The 25,610-nt window shown below is 39.1% G+C and overlaps 1 protein-coding gene across 11 annotated transcripts in view; it reads right to left on the bottom strand.

Moving 5' to 3' along the window:
* Positions 1-25,610, bottom strand: part of atp2b2 (ATPase plasma membrane Ca2+ transporting 2) — a 604,494-nt gene that overhangs the window by 38,448 nt on the left and 540,436 nt on the right. For all 11 annotated transcript variants that reach the window (XM_052017134.1, XM_052017133.1, XM_052017136.1 and 8 more), the window contains 3 exons: positions 20,137-20,316; positions 15,240-15,327; positions 6,541-6,647 (listed from right to left, as the gene is read on the bottom strand). In XM_052017134.1, the coding sequence (XP_051873094.1) occupies positions 6,541-6,647; positions 15,240-15,327; positions 20,137-20,316 (375 nt within the window). The remainder of the gene's footprint in view (positions 1-6,540; positions 6,648-15,239; positions 15,328-20,136; positions 20,317-25,610) is intronic.

Raw genomic sequence — 25,610 nt, 5'->3', positions numbered from 1 at the left:
CTAAGGAAATGCAGAAGGGTGAGTAAATGTGGAGTTTTCACCAGAGTTCTCTGTGTACATTTGGCTGGGAATATATATTTAATGGTGGCTTTCACTTTTGGATTGATGTGCACACCATGCTGGTCTAACACAGAAGGAAGGTAAGGTGTGGTTTTCTTGGTGATCTGGTAAATGAGCTTTTAAACCACCTACAATGCACTTTGATCAGTTTTCTACAGACAGCCTGGGCTGAGCGGAAAAAGGAATAACTTATTTTGCTTCCTCCTCAACAACCTCCTCCTCATCTTCATGCTTCTGCTCCTGAGCTGCTGGCGATACAGCTTGTGGCAAGGGCTCTCCTCTCACAATGGCAAGATTTCACAGCATGTTGCAGAGCACCACAAATCCAGGCTGCAGAACCATTGTGTCAGCATTCAAACAGCCTGCTCCGTCGTACTCTATGTGGAAGTACTGGTCTGAAAAGATCCATGGAGATTGTGCTTTTGCCATTCACCAGCCACCCTTTGGATTGGCTCACATCCAGATGTAATGCACTACTGTAAAGTGAAGGCATCATGAATGCTACCAAGACTGAGGGCACGACTTACAGTATTTACATCCCTTAGTCACAAACTTGCTGCATGTGAAGGGAAGGGAAACCCCTTTGGTTCCAATAGTTGACAGCAGCACTGCAATGTGGTGCATACAGACAGTGACACCCGGTACAGTGGGAAACATACAATCCCATGAAAGCAGGCTGGTCTCTCGCAAGAGATAGTGAAGTACATTTATCCCCCTTTTGACCGGACAGCAGCAAAGATCTCCATTGCACAGTACTGGATAACAAACTGTGAAATGTTCCAAATATTACCAGCTCCATCCTGGAAGATTCACTGATGATATAATTCATTATGAGGAGGAGGAAGCCAAAAGAATTCATTTGTGCTTTTATTGTGGGCTTCCATTAAAAAAAAATCAGTGTATAATGTAGGTGATTGCGCCCTCAGTTGCTACAAAAACTAATTCTTAACGCATTCTATGTGCGTTTTGAACAAAAGGGAAGTGGATTGTCACCATCCACCCTGATAGCCACCAACGCAGCTGAACCTGTGATCACAGTGGAGGACGTAAGATCAGTCTTCCGGAGAGTGAACACGAGGAAAGCACCTGGCCCAGATGGTGTCCCGGGCCGCGTGCTCGGATCTTGTGCTGACCAGCTGGCAGAAGTATTTGCAGATATATTCAACCTCTCCCTGCTTCAATCTCAGGTTCCCTCCAGTTTTAAGAAGACTACTATCATCCCGGTACCAAAGAAAAGCAAGGTAACATGCCTCAATGACTACCGACCAGTGGCTCTGACATCCACCATCATGAAGTGCTTTGAGAGGTTGGTCATGGCACGCATCAACTCCAGCCTACCAGACAACCTGGACCTGTTGCAATTCGCCTATCGGCAAAACAGGTCTACAGAGGATGCCATCTCCCTGACCCTACACTCAGCTCTGGAGCACCTGGACAGTAAAGGCACATACGTTAGACTATTGTTTATTGACTACAGCTCTGCCTTCAATACAATAATTCCAAGCAAGCTTGTCACCAAACTCCGAGACCTAGGACTCAACACCTCCCTCTGTAACTGAATCCTTGACTTTCTAACAAACAGACTGCAATCAGTGAGGATAGGCAGCAATACCTCCGCCACGATTATTCTCAACACTGTTACCCCACAAGGCTGCGTCCTCAGCCCCCTACTCTACTCCCTATATACTCACGACTGTGCGGCCAGATTCTGCTCTAACTCCATCTACAAGTTTGCAGATGATACCACCATTGTAGGCCGCATCGCCAACAGCGATGAGTATGAGTACAGGAAGGAGATAGAGAGCTTAATGGAATGGTGTCATGACAACAACCTTTCCTTCAATGTCAACAAAAGAGCTGGTCATTGACTTCAGGAAAGGGGGCAGTGTATATGCACCTGTCTATATCAATGGTGCTGAGGTCGAGAGGGTTGAGAGCTTCAAGTTTCTGGGAGTGAACATCACCAACAGCCTGTCCTGGTCAAATCACATAGATGCCACAGCCAAGAAAGCTCACCAGCGCCTCTACTTCCTCAGGAGGCTAAAGAACTTTGCTTTGTCCCCTTTGACTCTCACCAACTTTTACTGATGCACCATAGAAAGCATCCTATCTGGATGTATCATGGCTTGGTACGGCAACTGCTCTGCCCAGGACCGCAAGAAGCTGCAGAGAGTTGTGGACACAGCCCAGCACATCACGGACACCAGCCTTCCCTCCTTAGACTCTGTCTTTACCTCTCGTTGTCTTGGTGTAGCAGCCAGCATAATCAAAGACCCCGCCCACCCGGGACATTCTCTCTTCTCTCCTCTTCCATCCGGTAGAAGATACAGGTGCCTGAGGGCACATAGCACCAGACTTAAGGACAGCTTCTACCCCACTGTGACAAGACTATTGAACAGTTTGCTTATACAATGAGATGGACTATGACCTCACGATCTACCTTGTTGTGACCTTGCACCTTATTGCACTGCACTTTCTCTGCAGCTGTGACACTTTACTCTGTACTGTTACTGTTTTTACCTGTACTACATCAATGCACTTTGTACTAACTCAATGTAACTGCACTGTGTAATGAATTGACCTGTATGATCGGTTTGTAAGACAAACTTTTCACTGTACCTCGGTACAAGTGACAATAATAAACCAATACCAATAATTCTCAAGGTCACCTTGACAGTGATGAGCATTGGCTTCTTTTCCTTCTTTGAGGTATAGTTTCCATTATGGTGAAAATAGGGTGCCAGGTCCATTCATTGATGATGTATTTCATGACATATAAGCAGTCAAGAGTGGCAGATTTCAGTCAGCATCCATTTATTGAAGTGCGAATGTCTCACAGACTATTCTTTGTGGAGGTTCAGGTGAAGTAATTGCTTCCTCGTGGTAGATATGGGCTTCTGCTGAGAGTCCTTTCTCTGATTTTCAGACAGCACGTCCTGCCCTGTGAACTCTCTGCTTATTCTCCCAGACATGCTCTATTACCCATAAATGCAACCGTGCCTGACAGCAACTAGTTTGAGGAGTCAGCAAAACCTTCAGGAATTGTCGGACCCCATCCCCTTTTTGTAAACTGAGACAACCATGTAATGCACAAAACATGTAGAAATGCATCAACATCCGGAAGAAATGAACCATCACGGAAGGAACAGTGGAGCTTTCTGCTGCTGAACATTGTGATGACTTGGATTGAAGATTTGAGCTTCATCACCATTGTCACACGCTGACTGACATTAAATTCTGTCCGCTCTCCACAATGTACCTGGCATATTTTGAGTTAGATGCCATACTACTTTGACTCACAAAGGACACCCATGAGAAATGATGGCCATCAGTGGTTCATGAGTGAATTAATAAATATTACTCCTGGTCCAATATTTTGAAGAAATGAAATACAAAATAGAGGTTTGCTTAATCATTAGAGTAGAACCAAAAATGTAGCATTTTAGGACTATTTTTTAAACAAATAAGCTTGAAATCAGTGGTTTAATCCAAATTCATTTCTTAAATATTAAATGTTATAAGCCTATGCCACTAATGAAATATCAATGCTCATTTGGACTTGTGGGTTTCATTAGGCCTCCAAGAGCCACACCTAATAACTAGTTTTGTTGCAAGAAGTGTTACCAAAGTGGATGGGGGAGGGAAGGGAGGGAAAGGAGGGGGGCAGAGGAAAGAAAGGAAGGGGAGCAGGAGAGGCCCCATCCATTCACAAGTGATTTCCAAACAAATGCATTGAGATAGAACTCATTGGTCATTTCCCCTCCATAACCCACAGGTGGCTAATGTCACCCGAACTGAATCCATCTATCACTGCACGGATAAAGGTTCTTATTTACTCAAGGAGCTTTGTTGAAATCTTAAATAATTTCATGCATATGATATATTTATAAATCTGTGTGCATAAATACAAACTAAATAGGAAAATGTCTATCAAATAAGAACCACTGCATGCTTTTCACATTACATCTTCCATTCTGAACATGCCCTTAATAACTTCATTGCAGAGGAACACATATGCAATTAGGCTGAAAAATGATAATGGCCAGGCTTGTGTATATCATTGCTAACCTTTGAATGAAAAAAGTGGAAATGACTGACAGGCTTGTGTTATTGAGATAGTGCCTGAGCTTTCTAATTGACAAGCAGGTTTGGAACCTTGACTATAATATCATATGTTTCATTATTCAATGCAGATCAATGAGTAATGGTCAGATAGGGCCAAAAAAAATTAGGCCAATAAACACTGCACCAATTATAAAATTAGTGCATGGATTTATTGATTCTGCAAAAAATGTTATTAATGTACATTTGCAGAGCAAGTGGGACTAATAAATGGAACAGTGATTTATCTCCCTTGTACCAAGTTCAAAATTGCAGAGTCTCGTCTGTGTGAATTAATTATGTTTAAATCACCGGTGGCCAGTGTCAAACTTTCACACCTAATATACTGATATCACTAAAGCCAAGACAAAATGAATATCATGATCAATTTCTTCTTTCTCAAGTTGACAATACTATAGTTAATTGTAATGTCTCAATGGAGATAAGTAAATATACAAGGGAAGGAGAAAAGATGTTTTCCAATCTGCACGGCTCAGTTAAATGGTGCCCTATCTTGCTGAGTCACGAGAAGAGCCTTATGAAGTTTATATATTTAGAATGAAATGTTAGTTTAAAATTACACACATTTTTCATTCCATTTTGAAGGGCAGCTGTCACTTCGAATAAAAATCTGCTGTAGTGCTGACCACACTATTCAGTAAAATCAGCAAATTCTTTTCTGCCTTAAAAATTCACTGTATTGGAATAAATTTTGGAAACCAAATACAATGTACTGGCACATTTATATACCATAGTTAGCACTAATGACCAAGTTTGAATTTCTAGACATATCTTTATCCTTAAAATGATTTTGATCAATATCTCATTTAATCTCTTTATTGTGAGTTGTGTGCTGATGGATTCTGCGAAGAATGTTAATTTTATTCACACAAAGTTTTAAGGGTCTTCTGTCTTTAAAATCCAATTTCTTCCTCCTCCATTTCTTTCCCTTCTTGCTGTGGGAGAATTCCATGGGTGCCTAGCACTGTCTAGTACCTTGCCGAATTGACTATACTTAGGCCCAAGTGATGGAGATTCCTCAATTATAGGGGCTTTCATAACAAAGGCCAATTCATTCTTCAACACTGACACACTTCTCAGAGGGATCACTAAAAAAATAATTTCACCCTTCATGTTTTTCAACTCCTACACCGAGTTGAAATATGGCTCTTCATGGATTCACTTCACTATCTAGTAAAATCAGCAAATAGTATTCTGCTTTCAAAATTCACAACTCAGCTCAAACCAGTGACCAAATTAGGCTGGTTATTCACTGGGTAAATTCAGTGCACTATTGTGAAATGGTTTCTTGAACCAGACTCAAAGTTCTGCAATTTTTCATCTTCTGAAATAGAAAATGCTAACTTATAAGGGGGAAAGATAATTCTATCAATTAATAGCATGAAATATTGTAAATTTCACTAAGTTATGCAGCATCTGCAAAGAGAGAAACAGGGTTACCTTCTAAAGGTTGATGACAAACACTGTTCTCTCCCCACAGATGCTGCCTGACCTTTTGAATAGTTCTGGTAATTTATGTTTCTGTTGCAGATTTATTATTATTATTTCAGATTGTAAACAACTGTTGTATTTTGGTTTTGAATCCTATTAATTAGTCCATTTTCATTTTACAATGCAATCTTAAAGAAGCGATATCCTTTTGAACCAATTGTGGGAGTCTATGCTAGCCTATTCATAATATCTCAATACTGATTTTACCAAAGTTACTCCAGTATGTCCTTAATCTATTTTGTCTCATTCCTCTCTAGATCAAATACAATAAGCAGGCAGAATATCTGTATCTAAAATATATCACAGTATATTGCTAAATTGTTAATCATTTTCATTCTAGTCAGATGCAGTGTGGAATTGATAAGAATACAAACAGGATTAGGCTGTGCGGCCACCAAGCTGCTCACTATTCAATAAAATCATGGTCAGTCCTATGCCTCATGTTTGTTTTCCAACAGGTCACTCATATCCCTTGATTCTCTCAGTGTCCAAAAATCTATGGATCTCATCCTTGAAAATACTCAGCAATTAAGCATTTGCAACCCTCTTGGGTAAAGATGTTAAGACATTTTTCCTTGTTTTAGTCTGAAATGGCTGGACCTTAATCCAGAAACTATGCTCCATAAATTCAGAGATTTCCAGCCTAATGAAACAGTCTCTCAATATGTTTTATCAGTCTTCCTTTGAATTATTTATGTCCTGAACACACTTAACAGAAGTGACAATCTATTAAAAGATGTTTGTGCCGAGTGCATCATAATATTGATGATTCTATTGATACCATAGTGCTACATGAACATAGACTCAAATCCTACACAAAACCTGCTAATTTAACAAACTATATTATGTGAACGTTTCATTGCCTACCATGGCAAAACCAACATCTGCTTTCTTCAGTGCTGGTCCATCATTGGTTCCATCACCAGTTACTGCTACAACTTGTCTCCGCTCTCCATGCACACTGTCAATTATACCTGTAACAAACAAAGCCAGTTTGTTGGAGCTCATTAAAAAGAATAAATCTGAGTAGACAGTGAGTTTCCCACTCACACCATTCACAGGAAAACTCCCTCCACTTGCCCAGCTCCAATTACTTATGTCAGCATTAGTGCCCGAGGTAACAATTTCACAGAAAATAATGTCACTTTTTATTAGTCAGTCATGTCCTAATATCTTCAAGCAATTACATCATTTTTAATAACATAAAACAGCCAGGCTAATGTTTAAATCAAAATAGTGATGACTCAGGAATGAGGTAAAAGCAATTAAAAAGTACATTTTGTCTCTGATCCCTGTGGCAAACTAATTTCTAACCTAATCATCACCAACAATGTTACACAATTGATAAGCAAATAATTTGACCCTCAGTAAAGTAATTGTAGTGTTGCTGGTTATGTACACTAATGATGAAATCATCAGTATATTTCTCTGTAAACATTATAATATGTCCCTACATGAACAATTGCAATAATCAATGTAATGTTCAGAGCACACTCCAAAATATTTAATAGACATTTTCCAAGTTCTTTTAATACCATGAGAGCCCTTGGCCGTCCAGAACAGTAGCCACAGCATGTATCCACAATTGTAGTGAGTGCAGCCAAACATCTGCAAGCTGAGTGCACTAGTATATGTACACTGATTGAATTCCAGAAGAATCAAGGTAAGCAGGTCATGACATCAATTAGTGCACAACACCATTTTCACACTATAACTTTGGAGCATCAAGTGAATACCCATCTTCTAGCCCATCTTTAGCAGCAGATTGGACCTGCCATTTGAAGTTATTCAGATCATAAATTACCCACAGGTGATCGTTGGTAGTTTTCCTCATGTTGTTGTTAGGGGTAAGTGTAGCTCTTTACCTTGGGGACTCCTGCAGAAATGTCTTGGACTGAAATAGTTGGCCTTCAATGATCACAAACTATTTTCTTTTGTGCTAGGTTTGTCTCTAGCCAATAGAGAGTCCCCCAACACCTTGCACATACCAATCCCACCCCCACTGCCCATTGACTATAAAGGTTCGATTTAACTGAAGTTAGTTAGATGATGCTTTGATGTAAAAAGCAATCAATCTCATCTCTTGCACCAAACTGTCAGAAAACTATGGACGTGCTCTCCCAGGTAGTGCACCAAACTCTAGTTCCCCAGAAGAGCTTCAGTTGTACAATGCCAGGCAGCACCAGAGTTGTTGGCTAGCTTTAGCTACTACTGGTCACTCTCAACATGGGTTGCCCTGTGGAAGCATTCGTCTAATAAAATGTGTGGAAAAGCAAAACTCTGCAGATCCTGAAATCTGAAATAACATTCCTAAAATGTTGGAAATAATCAGCAAGCCAGGTTACATCCGTAGAGAAAAAAAAAGTTAACATTTCAGGATCATGAACTTTCATCAGAACTAGGAAACACAATTGACTCTTGTTCTGATGAAAGGTCATTCATCCGAAACATTAAAACTGTTTCTTCCTCCACAGATGCTGCCTGACGTGTTAAGTTTTCCAATATTTTCTTTTATTATTAATGAATAATGTGGTATCACGAAGTGCTTTGAGAGGCCGGTCATGGCACGCATTAACTCCAGCCTCCCAGACAACCTGGACCCACTGCAATTCGCCTATTGCTGAAACAGGTCCATGGCAGACTCCGCCTTCCTGGCCCTACACTCATCTCTGGAGCACCCGGACAGTAAAGGCACCTATGTTAGACTATTGTTTATTGACTACAGCTCCACCTTCAATACTATAATTCCAAGCAAACACACCTCCAAACTCCTGTACCTGGGACTCAACACCTCCCTTTGCAACTGGATCCTTGACTTCCTGACCAACAGACCACAATCTGTAAGGATAGGTAGCAACATCTCTGCCATGACTATTCTCAACACTGGTGCCACACAAGGCTGTGTCCTCAGCCCCCTACTCTACTCCCTAAACACTCATGACTGTGTGGCCAGATTATGCTCTAACTCCATCTTCCAGTTTGCAGATGATACCAGTATATGGGCTGCATCTCAAATAATGATGAGTCAGAGTACAGGAAGGAGATAGAGAGCCTTGTGACATGGTGTCATGACAACAACCTTTCCCTCAATGTCAGCAAAACTAAGGAGTTGGTCATTGACTTCAGGAAGGGGGGCAGTGCACATGCTCCTATTTACATCAACAGTGCTGAGGTCGAGAGGGTGAGAGCTTCAAGTTCCTACGAGTGAACATCACCAATAGCCTGTCCTGGTCCAACCATGTTGATGCCATGGCCAAGAAAGCTCAATAGCCCCTCTACTTCCTCAGGAGGCTAAAGAAATTTGGCATGTCCCCTTTGACCCTCACCAATTTTTACTAATGCACCATAGAAAGCATCCTATCTGGATGCACCATGGCTTGGTATGGCAACTGCTCTGCCCATGACTGCAAGAAACTGCAGAGAGTTGTGGACACAGCTCAGCACATCACGGGGACCAGCATCCCCTCCATGGACTCTGTCTACACTTCTCACTGCGTCAGTACAGCCAGCATAATCAAAGACCCCAGCCAGCCCGGACATTGTCTCTTCTCCTCTCTCGCATTGGGCAGAAGATACAAAAGCCTGAAAGAATGTACCACCAGGCTCAAGGACAGCTTCTGTCCCGCTGTTATAAGACTATTGAAAGGTTCCCGAGTACGATAAGAAGGACTCTTGATTTCACAATCTACCTTGTTGTGACCTTGCACCTAACTATCTACCTGCACTGCACTTTCTCTGTAACTGTAACACTTCATTCTGCACTGTTATTGTTTTACCTTGTGCTACCTCAATGCACCACTGTACCGAACTGATCTGTATGAATGGTATGCAAGACAATTTTTTCACAGTACCTTGGTACATGTGACAATAATAAACCAATTTACTACAATCCATCAAATATACAAGAAGAAGCTTAAGTGCTGTGATGTTAAATTGAAAGCACAAGCTAATCACACATCAACACCCACCTTGCATTTTCAAGAAATTTAGCTCACTGAATATTAAATATGTTAAATATTCATGGGGAAAATATTGTGATGTATTTCATTTGATACAACTTTACTTGATGGTCTCTATACAGTGGATATATTGTTCTGTGTAAACTTTCATTCTACTTCAAAGCTTCTGTTAACAAATTCAGGGAGAATCGTCAATACTTGGCCTATTAATGATTTTGAAAAAAACTTTGCATATGACTTTTTCCATCATTTGGTCTGTGATGCACAATTTGCTCAGAAAGAAGCATCACCCCTTAATCCCAAACAACAGTTTCTTTTGTGTTTATTCACCAGTCATTCTGAAGGATAAATGCAATAATTTTTTTATGAGAGATAGAGGTTAGGAGGGTAGAAAAATTAAATAAAGCATCAGGAAGTCAGACTGAAGGATTATTCACCTATTGTTTAACCATGCACATGACTGAACTACAAATAAAGTGCGAAGCAGAATAGCCAAACAATGCCTTTCAAAATGAATCACTATTTCCCTTCTAAGACTTTATTTAAATGTTTTGTTTCAAGTAAATACCATCTTGAAGTACATAGGAACCTCGGTAGGAAAATTCTGCAATATCTGTTAAGCTTGTAAGTGACAGGTGATAAACATTTACAATGCCTACAAATGTTATGCAAATGTGAGGACTCTGCAAAGGATTGAAGTACATACATTTGCAGCAGCAAATGGTCACCAGCTGGAGGTTAGGTTAGGATCTACCATCTCAGTTTTTAAAGAACCCATGTGGCATTACAAGGATATTTCCAACTCATACTTTATCATCAAGTGTAGAAACCTGCTGCAGAGATGGAATCTTGTTCATTTCTGGCCAAACCTTTGACTGTTTCATTTCAATCCCACCCATAAGATGCCTGTAAACTCAATTGGGACCATTAATGAATCTCCTGCCAGCACAGAAGTGCTTTAACTTTCTCAGTCTAGCAAGCCTCAAGAATCTTCTCAACTTTCTTATAAAATGGTTGATGGATCATAAAAGGGATTCTTCAGAGATTTGCTCCTCTCTTCAAAAGCACAGGAACCTCTTGCGCAGCCTTGAATTAATTTACAAAGGCAACAAAGCAATCAGCAGCACCAGGTAGGTCAGCTATCCACCGGGAAGCTCTTTTCATATTTGCTCAAAGCACAGGAGGAGGCTATTTGGCCCATGTTCTTACAACATTCCCATAGTCCCCTTCCCCATTTACGTTCCTCTAACCTATCCTCTCTCGTGTGCTCATCGACCTTATGAAATATTGGTCAGACTTTGGCCGGAGTACTGAAAGGAGTTGTGCGCACCACACTAGGAAAAGTGAGATAGTGCTGGAGAGGATGCAGAGGAGATTCACCAGGCACGTGCGATCAAACGTTTCAGTTATGGGGAGAGGCTGGAGAGGCTAGGTCTGTTTTCCCTGGAGAGAAGGAGGTTAAGAGGAGACATAATTGGGGGGGGGGGGGGGCGGTGTTGATAGGGTTGACTGCATTAAACTTGACCCTTATCAGAGGTGAATAAAAACAATAGATTTAGGGTAAGTGGCAAGAGATTTAGAGGGGATCTGAGGGGGACCTTTTTCCACTCAGAGTGGTGTGTTTCTGGAATACACTGCTGGAGAGAGTGGTGAAAGCAGAGATAATGGTGAAAACAGAGAAAGAAGTGCCTGGATGAGCGCTTGAATTGTTTAGGTCTAGAAGACCATGTGCCAAGTGCTGGAAGATGGGATTAACATGGATGGGTGTCCACTGGTCAGCTTTCCATGATCTATGACTAGAACTCCCTCTGTTTCTCTTGCCATTCACCTACACTAGAGGCAATTTATAGTAGCCAATTAAATTGACTTCTATTGTCAAGAAATTGGACTTCATGCATTTTTGGGATGCCAGATTTTGCCCTACTATTAAATCAGAAGTAGCAAAAAGTCATAAAAATTGGGACTTACCTGCTTACCATCATATTGCTACCATGATCTGCTTCATCTTAAAGTCATTAATCCCTGACTCGCACATTTCATGGACACTGCTACTCGTTATGTAAGATGTTGTGTCCTTCAAACTTGGACAGTGATATCTCCCTGGCAGCTTGAGTGACGAGGGGAACTGGGGAATTGTGGTGTGGGAGGAAAGGGACACATGGAAAATGGGATGGGACATGAGAAAAGAGCAGCAGAAAAGAGAGGATGGTTCCCAGTTATCCTTTACCTACCTCCAATCCAATTTAAACAATTAACCACACCAGTGGGAATGCAGACTGATTCCTAGACATAGCAAATGATTTGGACCAGGGAAACATGCACTATATAGCCCAAATTAATTGAATAAATCTTGCATTATCTTCCCCCAACATTTTATCCATCCACACATTGTTCCTTCTGGTCATTTTTCTTACTTCCATTCCTTCTCTACATTCTCCCATATCTGTCCTTATTTTCCCTTTTGCAACTACCTTGATCATTCTCCTTTTTCAGTGCCCTCTCCCCACCTCCCTTCCATGGTAACACATGAAGCAAACCTGACCATTCAGACCCTTGAACTAGAGCCATGATTCAAGTAGTTCCTGGTTGATCTATTCGTAAATGTAAATAAAATATGAGGTACGAGAGAACACTTAATATATGTGGAGCAAAACTTCAATAAGTAATCATTTCATTGGCAAAGGGTAAAAGATAGGGAATCCAACAGGACAGAAGCCTAATATTGATAATATTTCAGTGGGTTGGCAATATTCACTGAGTGTCAGAATTTCTCTTCCAATACAATGCACCGTTTGGATATTATTTAGCAAATATGTACTACTTAATTATGTGCAGTGACACACTTCAGAACAAATCTGGCATGGACAGGGGCAGTCCTGTTGATAGGTGTGGAAGACATATATATCCACACACACACACACACTATATATATATATATATTGTTTTACCCACTGTCCTGTGCAGTTCTTGTATTTGGGCAAGAGGCAAATAATAAACCATCTTCTAGAGTCACTGCCAAAATTCCACCAAGTTAGCATTCTTAAATATATTGAGACACAATCACACACACACACACACACACACACGTATACACACACAAACACACACACACACACACACATATACGTATACACACACAAACACACACATATACGTATACACACAAACACACACACACACACACACACACATATATATATATGTTAAGTTTGGAAGGCATTAGTATTTGACAATTGATCTTTCTTGTCACTAAATATAAAATATTTAATGAAACCCTACAATTAGGCAGTCATTTAGAAAGTTATTTTATAGAAAACATTGTTAAAGATACTCCTCAATATATTTAATAATGCTAACTTGGTGGAATTTTGGCAGTGACTCAAGAAGATGGTTTATTATTTGCCTCTTGCCCAGATACAGCTTTCATACAAGAACAGCATAGGGCGGTTGGTAAAACAATCTGGTAACATGTCCTTCCAAGTGAGCAGGAACCTGACATAAGAAGAGGTTAGTGCAATGTTCCAAGCATGCTTGCCTTCCAAAAAGATGTTGTTTGCAATTCATATTTATGAATTTATGAATTGCAACCCGGAGGTAAAGCAGGCCAATATGTTTTTCAAACCCGTAACCTTAGCACTTCTCTGGTCACACCAAAAATAAACAAAGTTTTCCACTGGAGTTTAGAAGAGTGAGGAAAGACTTGATTGAAACATATAAGATCCCGAGGGGTTCTTAATGGTCTCAGTGTCGAGGGCCTTCACTCTCAACACATCAGGAATCACTCAGTCATCACTCCATCGTCATTGTCCTATGTTGTTTTTCAGTGCCCCCAATCACCCGCTCCTCCAATCCATGAAATTAAAATATTTCATCATTGCCTTTTGAATCCCTTTAAGGTCCTTCCCCTTCCTACCTCCATTACCACTTCTAATTGACCTGTCCTGAAATCTGAATCTCTCTGATCTTGGTCTTGTACATCAGTGCTACCACCTGCCCACGAATCCATCCACAGCAACCTTCTCTTGTCATTCAGGCTCTATGCCCTGGAACTCCTCCTTATCAGTCACTTTTCCCCTCTCCTCCTTCCAAACCATTCTTAGTTAAGCCTACATATTTATCCAAGCAGTTAGTCATCCCTCCCATTGACTCCTTCACGGGCTCATCGTCCATTATTTTCTGTCTACAATTCCGAGAACCTCACTGGAACATCTGTTGGCAGTAAAGATGTACTTGTAAATTTAAAGTGTCGTCATTCAAGATGTGATCATCTGTACAAATCAAACTTGGCTTCTTGTGACTCACAAAAAAAAGCATGTGCATGTTCAAATTTATCTATTATTGGGAAGAGCAAGAATCCCAAGAAAAAGAAACAAAATCATAGCATTGAAAGCAAAAGTGTTGGGAAGTTTAAAAAACTTAAAAGATAAGCTAAGTAAATGATTAATGGTCTATTCCATCCTTTGTTGAGCATTATGCATTCTTTCCTGCAACTTGACAGCAGTTTCCCTGTTAACATTAGATCAAGGAAGCTAAAAAAATTGTTTCTTTATTTTGCTTAGTGCCTCTGAGATTCTCACATATACAGAGAACTAGATGAAAAGCTTTGAAGATACTGTATGCTGGAAAATTCATGGACATCATTTCCAGTGCAATTCATCTCAAGGCAGCCAAACCAATATTAAGTACAAATTATGCTGAGTGCATATTGAATTTCTCTGACATACTGCGATAGTTTAAAACAATGAGGGAATGGGCATGCTGATTAAAATTGCTTTCTTTAAACGACTATCTGATTTTTAGCTGTTTTCTCCTACATTCATTTTGAAAGGTGGGTGTCACCAGCAAGGTCAATATCATTCCTAATTGCTTTTGAGAAAGTGATGGTGAACCATCTTCTTGAGTCACTGCCAAAATTCCACCGTTAGCATTCTTAAATATATTGAGGAGTATCTTTAACAATGTGTTTTATAAAATAACTTTCTAAATGACTGCCTGATTGTACTGTTTTATTAAATATTTTATATTTGGTGACAAGAAAGATCAATATTTATTGTCAAATACTAATGCCTTCCGAACTTAACGTTTTGCTCGGCCCACTTTGGAAGGCGGCTACAAGTCCACAGCAATTATTGAGTATCTGGTGCAGATGTGAACCAGAAACGGCAAGGATTTCCTTCCCTGAGGCCATCAGTAAACTGGTTTAAATATAATCCTGCAATTTTATGGTTACCATTACTGATACTGTTTATCTTCTAATTCCAGATTTATGTAATCACTGTCATTTAAATTCCCCAGCTGCTCTGGTGGGACTTAACCTTAAATGCCCAAGCACCTGGATACCATTTGTTGGACTTGGATCATTAATTCTGTCCAAAATAAAAGCACTTGTCCACAGTCGAATGTATCTAATAGAAATGTTTGCCAAACATTGCTCAGAATAAAACACAAATGGAACAGGTTACAGTCATTGACCAGTTTACTTTTTTTCCTACTTACAACTCACAGAGATTGAATAAAAAGCTCAGTACACTGTGGAAGAAATCCAGTGTTGAGAGAAGCTGAGAAAAGGCATCATCTCAGCTTTGTGTATGAAAACAAATTGTTTACCTTTTACTAAAGTATGTTTGTCAGTAGGAGATGAACGAGCAAGCACACGGAGTTTTGGCCAGATTTTGTCAATACGTTCTTGTTCAACCTTAAAATCAAAAGATATTTAAATGTATTTTGAAGTTATTCATTCAAAATAAAATCTAGACATATGTTATAAGGTCAATGCTTTTAACACAACATTCATAAAACTCTTACAAATTACACTGATTATGTAACTTTTATGATCTTTATGGGCAGATAAACTTTATTTTACTGTTAATAACTACTGAATTATGTGAATTTCTGAATTTGTGAATCAGTGTAACAGAACCAGCTATCCTTCTAATGTGGTCTGAATCCTTACTCACCAGAATAAAAACTTGGATGGCATGAAAAAGCTGTATTATATTTCAGGCTTTAACAATTGGTAAGAAGAAGAAACTTCTCTCCTTGGACCTGGGATGACTCTAAATGCAGATCCCTTGGTTTAGAGCCTGTACTGGTGCCAATTAGTGAACCAATCCCAACAAACTATCATAGAATCATACAGCACAGAAACAGGCCCACTTAGAATTGACCATCAATCACCTAGTTATACTAATCCTATTTTACACTCTCCCCAAGATTCTACCACACACCTACACGCTAAGGGAAATTTATAGTGGCCTATTAACCTACCAGTCTGCCATGTGGAAGGAAAGCTGAGTACTTGGAGGAAGCCCACTTGGTCACAGGGAGAATGTGTAAACTCCACATAGACAGCACTGGAGGTCACGATTGAACTCGGGTCACTGGAGTTGTGAGACAGCAGCTCTACCAGCTGCATCATTGTGCCACCCAATATTTTAAGGTACATAGTGGAATTATTAACCAAATGTTGCATATATCATTTGGTATTTACTACTAGCCATGGTGGTATTGGTAATTAACTAAATGGTATTGGTTAGAACCTCTTCTTCATCTCCGAATTTAGGCCAATATTTCTTTAAGAATTCAATTGAATATGTCACAGTTTGTATTGGTTCCAATCAGAGATGGCACAATCAATGGCCAATATATTGATCCCACTGCCAATGATCCATCTTTTTTAGATACCTTCATTAGTCACATGTACATCGAAAACACACAGTGAAATGTATCTTTTGCATAGAGTGTTCTGGGGGCAGCCCGCAAATGTCACCGCATTTCCAGCGCCAACATGGCATGCCCACAATTTTCAAGCCCGTACATCTTTGCAATGTGGGAGGAAACCCACGCAGACATGGGGAGAATGTACAAACTCCTTACAGACAGGGGCCAGAATTGAACCCGGGTTGCTGGCATTGTAATAGCGTTACGCTAACCACCACACTACCGTGTCTGCCCTGCGGAGGGCATCCGGTATCCATAGAGGGAAAGAATTTAAATTTGCACAAGAGAAATCTGCAGATAATGAATTCTCAATATAGCTGCTGTGGGAGATTCCAAACATAAGTCAGGCTACTCACCACAGGAATAGAATGCCAATAGCCTCAGGCATTCCCAACCACTCATGGGGTCCATGGGGCTAGTAAGAACAAAACTGACACAAGCGCTGGAAAGAAACTAATGTACTCCTCTTCCTCATGGAAAAGTTGAAAAACTTGGTACAGGGTAAAGGAATTAAATGGCTGCACTTTTACTTTTAATGGGGAAAAATATTCTAATTTCTGAAACATTACTTATTTTAATTTTTTGCAATATATTATTCATTAGTAAATAATTTGCTGCTGTATTATATATTGATCAGGTGAACCATTTAATTTACATTATAATAACTTAATAATTTAAAATATGGTTGATTCTCCAAGACTAAAGCCATCATTTAAAAATTTCAAAGTGCAGTGCAAAACAGAACACATGGATAATTTAGTGTGACTAATAACACTAAACCAACTGACTGACAAGTTCTGTCATTTTATCAATGCTGGTCATTGCTTCAATCTTCTGCAAGTACTGAATACATTCAGTCATATGTATAACAAATTAGAAGGTTAAAACCAGCCATGCTGTTTGTTGGTTTGTTGCTGTCATGGAAAAAATGTCTTAAACGTAATAGCCTGACTATTACAGATTAGTTCAGAACACTAAATAGAATTGGCTTAAGTATTAAAAAAAGAAATTAGGTCAAGATGTCCTTGTCATTTACTGTGAACAGCCCTACATATCACACCCCTCTGCTCAGTTGACCGAGACAATTGGCCGAGAGATCAAACTCCAGCCTGTGTTTAATTGACTGATCTCAGCTTGTTGGCAGAGGTGCTGCTGTAATTGGCTTTGAGCCTCTTGGCTTGAGAAGGAAAAATCATTCCAGCTCCTGTTTCTCACTCCTGCTGGAAAGGTGGATATTGAGAAGTTCAGGGGTAGGGTGGATTATGCTCTGACCCAGGTAGTAAAGACCTAACACTAGAAGTACAAATCTGCAGGTGTTCTCTCATTACCTTTTTGAAACTCAATAAAAATCATTCAAAAATGGAAAATGGCTGAAATATTTCACACACATTTTGCATTAACAATTGGATGGTTGTAATCCCTTGGAAATTTTGTTAATATTAACAGGAAAAATTTCACCATCACAATTTCACCAAAAACAATACTGTGTTTGAATAACTTGACTGAGTTCTTAATGAGGTAACAGAGAGGGTAATTGGGGGATATGTAGTTGATGTTATGTGTCTTGATTTTCAAATAATGTTCAACAGAGTATCAAAGAGGTACATCATGGAACAAATGTGGCGACTACTTAATTGTCTTGGAAAGGGAAATGTCATTGGTTATTTTTTCTGGAATGAAGGAAATATGCTGTAATATGCTGACATAATAATGAGCCACATCATACTGCATGTGACCAGTGGTTCCAAAGGAAGATTCAGCATTCAGCCTTTCAGGCTGAAGTAAATCCCAGACTCATGCGGACCAACAATAATTTGGTCTAGGATTTACTGTGTGTGAGATGCCATCACAGCTGCCACCTTACTCATTTGTGGAGCACATGGAGTCCTGTAGCAGAGCCCAGTAGTTCTGGGATTCCCCAGATGTTGGATCAGAGAACAACAACCTACCTTTCCTCTATATTCTTGGCCCACGGACATGACTTTTTAAAAAGATTATTTTACTTCAGTTTGATGTTTTTAATGTTTGAAACTGAATGTTTTAATGAATATACATTTTAAAATTATTAAATCCCGCTGCTATGAGACTACTGTATGATAAGATAGACTCTTGACCTCACAATTTACCTTGTCGTGGCCTCACACCTTATTGTCTGCCTGCATTGCCTTTCTGTGTAACTGTAACACTACATTTTGCATTCTGTTACTGCTTTTCCCTTGTACTTCCTCAATGTACTGATGTGGTGAAATGATCTATATGGATGGCACATGCAAAACAAAGTTTTTCACTGTACCTCGGTAGATGTGACAATAATAAACCAACTACCAATCACTATCTTATTTTAATAGCTTCTAAGTGCCTCAAAAATCACAGACCTCTAATTTCTTAACAGTTTTGACAGGGGAGGAAGCTCCCCCCAGTTTTTCCTCTTGTCAAAGTTTGTCAGAGCATTCCAGATCAGGTCTCGGGACTAGACTGCCTGAGGCTCAGTCTCTGCTGAGGCCTCACTCTGCTCTACCAGGTGTCCCAGGATCCAGAGGCCCAGTGAGCAACACATCCATACCAGATAAGTACAGTGCTGTGGAGACAATGAACAGCTGTTCCAGTTGGTGGCCAGGTCCAATGACCTGGAGGTACAGGTTACATTTTCAAAATTTGCACTCAGTGCAAAACCTGGAAATGTAATAAACGTTGAGGAAGATGGAGTGGACTGGATAGAACTTAGACTGGTGAAAAGACAGAAATTTATCTCAGGAAAGTGTGGGGAGATGCATGTCGGCAGAGTAACAAGAAGAAACGATACAGTCTTAAAGGTACAATCTTAAAGAGGGAATGAGAACAGAGGAAGTTGGGAGAGAGGGGATGTGCACTAAGCTTTGAAGGTGTCAAGACAGATTACAAAATTTAATTCCATTGCTGTCATTGGAAATAAGATAGCTGGTGCGCTGTAAAATTGGCAGTCAGTTTGTTACCAGGGTTGTTCTCCTTAGATCAGAAAAGACTGAGTCGACTTGATTGCAGTATTTAAAACATGAAAGATTCTGTTTAATTGGATTAATTAAAAATAATCTTTTCAATGGCTGAAGGCCAATAACTGGTGGGCAAAGTTTTAAGGTGATTGACAAGGGAACCAAAGGAAAGATGACAGAAAACTTATTTATATATATATTGAGTGATTTGTTTTAGAATGCACTATATGACTAACAGAATAAAAATAGCTTTCATAAGGAACCAGACAAATATTTAAAGACAGAAAATTGGAGGAGCTTGAGAAAGAGTGGGGCTGTGAGACTAACTTTCTGTGCCGTACCATTCTATGAGTCTATATCATATAAACATCTTATAAACACCCACATATGTCACATTATATGTATTAGAGTTATATCAAAAGCATAGGTTGTAATTATTCTACATACTGTCTTTAACCCAACATTACATAATGGTTTTCATTAATTCAATAAAAATAGAGTGAATGGTATAAATGGGGAATACACAAGTATAATAGCTTGATAGTCTTGCACATTGCCGTTTCCCTGCAAAATTTTAACAACTAAAATCAACACCATGTGTTAGCCCTGCACACACTAGAGATCCAGATCATACAAAGACATTAAAACTGGCTTCTGTAATGTTAAGCTGGTTTTCCTGTTATATTTCAGATAATCCTGAGTATGGTAATATTGGCAACATCGTAAACCAGAGATGGTTTACCAGAATTACACTGCAATGACATAGTGAGATTAGACAACCTCGTACTTACTTTAATATATTAAGTTTAACTCACCTCTCCTTTTTCATTCCGGATCCTCCTGTTGAAATCTTTGCCCTCCAAGCAGATGAAGTCCTCACCTGGATTAATGATACCACATTTAATAGCAATAGCTCGAGCTGTGTTAATGTTGTCCCCTGTGACCATGCGTACAGTAATACCAGCTCGTTGGCACTTTCTGATGGCTTCTGGAACCTATACAAAAATATATTTGGGGAATCAAGGTTGTTCAATTTTGCCTATTAAACAAAATGTAAACTTGCTTAGTCAAATGGAGATAAATTATATGGTAAAATGAAATAACATTATAACAAAATGATGCAAGTCAGGTAATCCATAAGAGATGGATTTCTGTCTGAAAATTGCTCTCTCTAGCTTATTATTCCTATGAGCATCTTAATATAAAAGCAAGATTGTATGGATCTGGAAATCTGAAATAAAACCAGAAGGATATGTGGAGAGAGAAGTGTTAAATTTTCAGGTCAATTATCTTTCATCAGTTCCTTTAATATATTGTCTTTACCATAGTAAGTCACTTCACTTAAATTTCTCTGGATCTTTTGGATGAAATATTTATCATCCACATGGATGGATAGTATACCGAGTTGGATGGTACACAATTGCTTATTATAATCTTTTCTCTGAACCCAGTGATGATGTAACATATATCTATGATTCTCCCTGTGTACTAGTATCACATTACTCTGATCTGTTCAATCTAGTGAAATGGAACTATGGTATCAAATAGTTTAAACTTTTAAAACAAAAACAATCACAGCTTCCATTTATGTATTGTTCATATCTCTCAACATATCTCACAGATGCACTAACATACAAAAACTGACACTGAGTCACATTAGAAAAAACTGTCCAAAACCAAAAGCTTGGTCTAACGGACAGGTTTAAAGGAAATTCTGAAAAGGAAGAAAGCAAGGCAGAGAGATGGGGAAATTTAGTGAAGGAACTGCAGAGTTGAAGGCTTTGGCAGCTGCAAGCAAGACCAACATTAGTGGAGTGATTAAAATTGGGGATTCTCAAGAGATTGGAATTGGAGGGACACAGATATTTAAGAAAAAATCCTGTCAAAATAATTTTAAAAATCTAGATAAATTTTATTCATGATAACTTGAACTCCTTTAATGTCATTAATCTTGCCACTTTGCATCCATGACTCAATTACTTTCACCTTTGACTCTTTTGTGTCTGTGACACTGTCACAGGTGGGAAGGAGGTACTTGATGGGACAGGCAAGTGGTTAGCATAGCAGCTGCTCCACTGCCTCCGTCATTTTTGCTGGGCTTCTGCGTACTCCTGACGACTTCAGGTTCTCAATGCTATCCTGATGCTCTTTCTCCATTTTGTGTGGTCATGGGACATGAGATTTCCACAAGCCATTGAGGCTTTGAGCACATCCTTGAATCACTTCCATCTGTTCTCCTTGCCGTGACAGAGGAATGATGTGGAAATATGCCCTGTACATAGATGGTGCAGAAATCACACTGGTCTTGGTCTAACTATGACCCAAATTCTTCACTGGAAACCTCACAGGAATAATAATTCATAATGGAAATCACAATGCATCTCCATAATCTGCAGCTAAATATGACAAAGTATGACAATCTGTCCTGTTGGTTTTTCATATGGAGGGATACATTTCTAATTATAAGATTTATTGATTATGTGATGATGGTATATGGGGAGGAGGAAATATGAACAACATATAGTTCTGAAATCAGAAAAATATTGAGCTCAACAGAAGTAACACAAGACTGCATCACTATTTTGTCAAGTGATTTTTCATGAATCATTGATGAAGATAGGGAGCAGGACTAGTTTGTATTATTTAAGCCTGTTGTTGAAGAGTTTTGTTGTGGGACATAGGGTTCACCTCCTGCATTGGTGGCATGCCTGAGATGTGATTTAAAAATCAAAAGTCATTGTGAACTTTTAACATGCCAGGACTTACAGTTATGTGACTTTATTATTACACTTCAATTCAGTCTTAGTTCTATGTTCTTAACTAGCAATGACGAAGGAACAATCCTGAGCAGTGCCGTTCTCCTCATATCAGCTGGCCATACATGTCATTTAACCAACACAGACATCAGTACTTCATCCCTCTCCAGAACTCATTGTGACAAGAAACACCTCTCAGTGACCTAACTGAGAATGAATGAGACATTTTTTAAGGATGCAAGTTACAGGATTTACAAACACTGTGCACAAAGCTAGACCACCAAATCAGCTCAAATTCAAGGTCAAGTAGATTGTTTGATCATTTAGCCTAGATTTTCCAGTTTGCTGCTGGATTTTGCATGGTATTCCAAATATAGCAGGGTAGATAAGAAAATACACTGATATCATTTGCTCCATGTTCCATAATTGCTGCCAAACCCAGTGAGAAAATGAAACAGACATCCAAGATGGCTTAGTACAAGGTAAGCAGAAGTCAATTTTATGTGGCAATCCCAATGCTCTTGGACATTTCACAATGGACCAATTTAAATATTTACTTTTGATCCTGCTGCAAAAAGGGTTGGATGTGGAAGGAGGGGAGAGTAGGGTCTCTGTGCCTGCCAAACATTCTTCAGCAATCGTAATGCAAATTTCCATTAAGAACACCTCGCAACCCAAACGAAAACTTCTGGTAGGAAGTAAAGCCAACACACAGTATAGGTGCAGAAAAGATCTTAAGATCTTCCTTCCCTGTTTAGGAATGAGCTCACAATCCCTCAATATCAAAATAGGTTTTTTTTAAAAAGAATTAAACCTGAATGGTGGAAACTTCATTTGACAAATCATATTTCTCATCCAGTGAAATGATTAAGTTGATTACCATTAACTAGCAAGGATTCTGGATAACTTTTAAATGCAGTCATTTGAGGATGGAAGGAATGGCAATAAATCAGAAACATTTCAAATTATTTTGTCCCTTATAATAAAATATTACACTCCACAGTAGACATTGTGGAATTGCAGCCAGCATTGTATGCACTTGCAAATTTATCACAAATCTAGAAACAGGAGATAACCTCATTTGATTTGCTGTGGTCAGCTGATCAATGTAATTTCTAAATGCTGCTCCCTGTGCATTTTCAATGAATGCATGGGATCTAAATCTCAGAAATGACAATAAAATCCACGATCTGCATTGAACCACATTAAGTATAATGCGATAAATTGGCCAAATTCTTCCCAAATCGCATGCATGGGTTCAAGTTATTTGAATCTTTTATATTTACTTAACTTTGTCATTCCTTTGAAGTTACTATTGAAATTTCAATGACACAGTTAGTGAATAAAGACGCGGGCTGGGCAATGATTTTAAAATTCACTCATAAATGTGTGATGCCTTTCAGTTCTTTAAAGCAGCTTCAACAGGCTGACAGATATAACATGATGGAGCCCATGAGAGCGAGTTGAAAGAGTGCTGGCTGAATAATGCAGAACTGAAGGTGATTCCAAATCTCATCTCTGCATTCCCTCAACAGATTTATAAAGAATTCTCTTTTTCATTGTCCCTGCATATTTACCAACAAGGTACAAATCAGGATTTTGATGCCATACTTTCACCTTCCTGGATGGATGCAGCTACATAACACATAAGTCAATGCAATCCAGGAAAAAACAGCTTGCTTGATGCAGGGTTTCAACCCAAATCTTTCCCCCACAGATGTTGTTTGACCTACTGAGTTTCTCCAGCAGATTGTTTGTTGTTCCAGATTCCGGCATCTGCAGTCTCTTGCGTCTCAAAAATAGCTTGCTTCACTGGCACCTCATCCAGCACTGGCACTTTGTGGCTGCAATGTGGCTTATGTATTGGGTGCACTCCAGCAGTTCACTGAGACTTCACTAGCAGTGCCTTGCAAGCTTGCAACCTCATCCCAGAAGAAACATCAATTTACTTTGGAACATACATTGATGTTCCCTCATTGCCAGTGAGACGATATCCTGGAAATCCTTCACACAGTAATCTTGGTATAATTCCTCCAAATAGACTGCAGTGGTTCAAGCCAGCAACTTGCCACCACCTTCTCAATGGAAAGTTGGGAATGCTTGACTTTAAAGTGATGCCCAAATCCCAAAAATGAGACTGGCAGGTACTTCTGATTTTACAAAAACATACAAATACTGTAAGATAATAAAATTTACTTCACATGTATTATTAACCAAGCAATATAAAAATGAATGTGCATTGAATTGCTTTATTTTTGTTTATTCAATGTAAAACTGACCAATTGCTCTGGAAATTCTAACTAAAATTTAGTTAAATAAGAAGTTTTCCTTTTTGAAGACAAAAGGTATCTTTTGCATGTTCCGTTCTCGTTGCTGCTTTATATTGCACAGACTTGCAATGCAATTATTTATGAGCAATTCTCAAAAGCATTACACTTTGTTGCAAAAGGTGTGAGCTTTTGATTATATTCTAGACAATAATTACAGATTGGCATCCACTCTGACCCTAAACAACAATCCACTCTGACAATTATTTTGAAATGCAGATTTTACAGTAATAAAGAATAGTTTATCATTGCTTTCATAAGATTTATAGTATTTCAGCTTCCAGCTTAATCACTTGTATATGATTCAATCCTTATTTTATACTCTGTACATTACTGAAATATTTAATAAATATTATGCCTCTTTGTGGTTTATTTCTATGTGAGACATACTCAAGGTGATTGGCTGCACAGTCAGATTAATGACATTACTGATGCTGGACCCCCGCGATTCCTGGCACCTGACAGTGACCAATGTCAGCAAAGAAGATGTCTATGCCACAGAGTTTGTAAGATCTTCAGAGGCAGCTTTCACCAAGGTCAGTGACGGGCATTATGGCTTAGTTACCGATGCAGGATATTAAACTTGGTGTTGTGTAATCAGCAACGTGACTCTGGTTCGGTCATTTCTAAGCTAAAAGCAGAGGGTTAAGCCTATCAAATTTTACTGATGTGCAGAATAACTCATTTTAAGTATACAAAGTATTTTTCAAAGCAAAATGTGAAAGTGCTGAAAGATAATAGAATTTACCCTTAAGAAACCATCTACAGTATTTTTTGAATTTGTATTGAATTCCTCAAGATTTTACTCAATCCAAAACATGATAATTTCTCTGAAAATTCAAGTAATAATTTAGTTTTCTTCTTGAAAATAATGTTTTTTGGGGGGGTTCATTTATTTTTCCTGGTTTTAAACTACAGACATTTTAATGGGGTACTGTCTTCTTGAGAATGTGCTTTTCTGCTAATGATGCCACATAAATAGGATGGATGTGAGCAGCCCAGCTAGTGGTGCTTTGTCATGATTGGGAAACCCAACAATGCAACACCACTTGAAGTGTTGCTGCTGGCATTTAAAGGTCTTTTATAACTTGCCTGAACCAAAACGTTGCAGCATTTTACTACCTTGAATGTTTGGCCTATTATATGCAGGTTGAGGAAAGTGGAAAATACTCTCCCATTTGGGATGACAAGCTGCTGAATCCTGGG

This window comes from Pristis pectinata, chromosome 6, assembly GCF_009764475.1.
Source record: "Pristis pectinata isolate sPriPec2 chromosome 6, sPriPec2.1.pri, whole genome shotgun sequence".
Classification (NCBI taxonomy): domain Eukaryota; kingdom Metazoa; phylum Chordata; class Chondrichthyes; order Rhinopristiformes; family Pristidae; genus Pristis; species Pristis pectinata.
The sequence above is the reverse complement of the archived record's forward strand: the minus strand, read 5'-3'. Positions and strand labels throughout refer to the sequence as shown.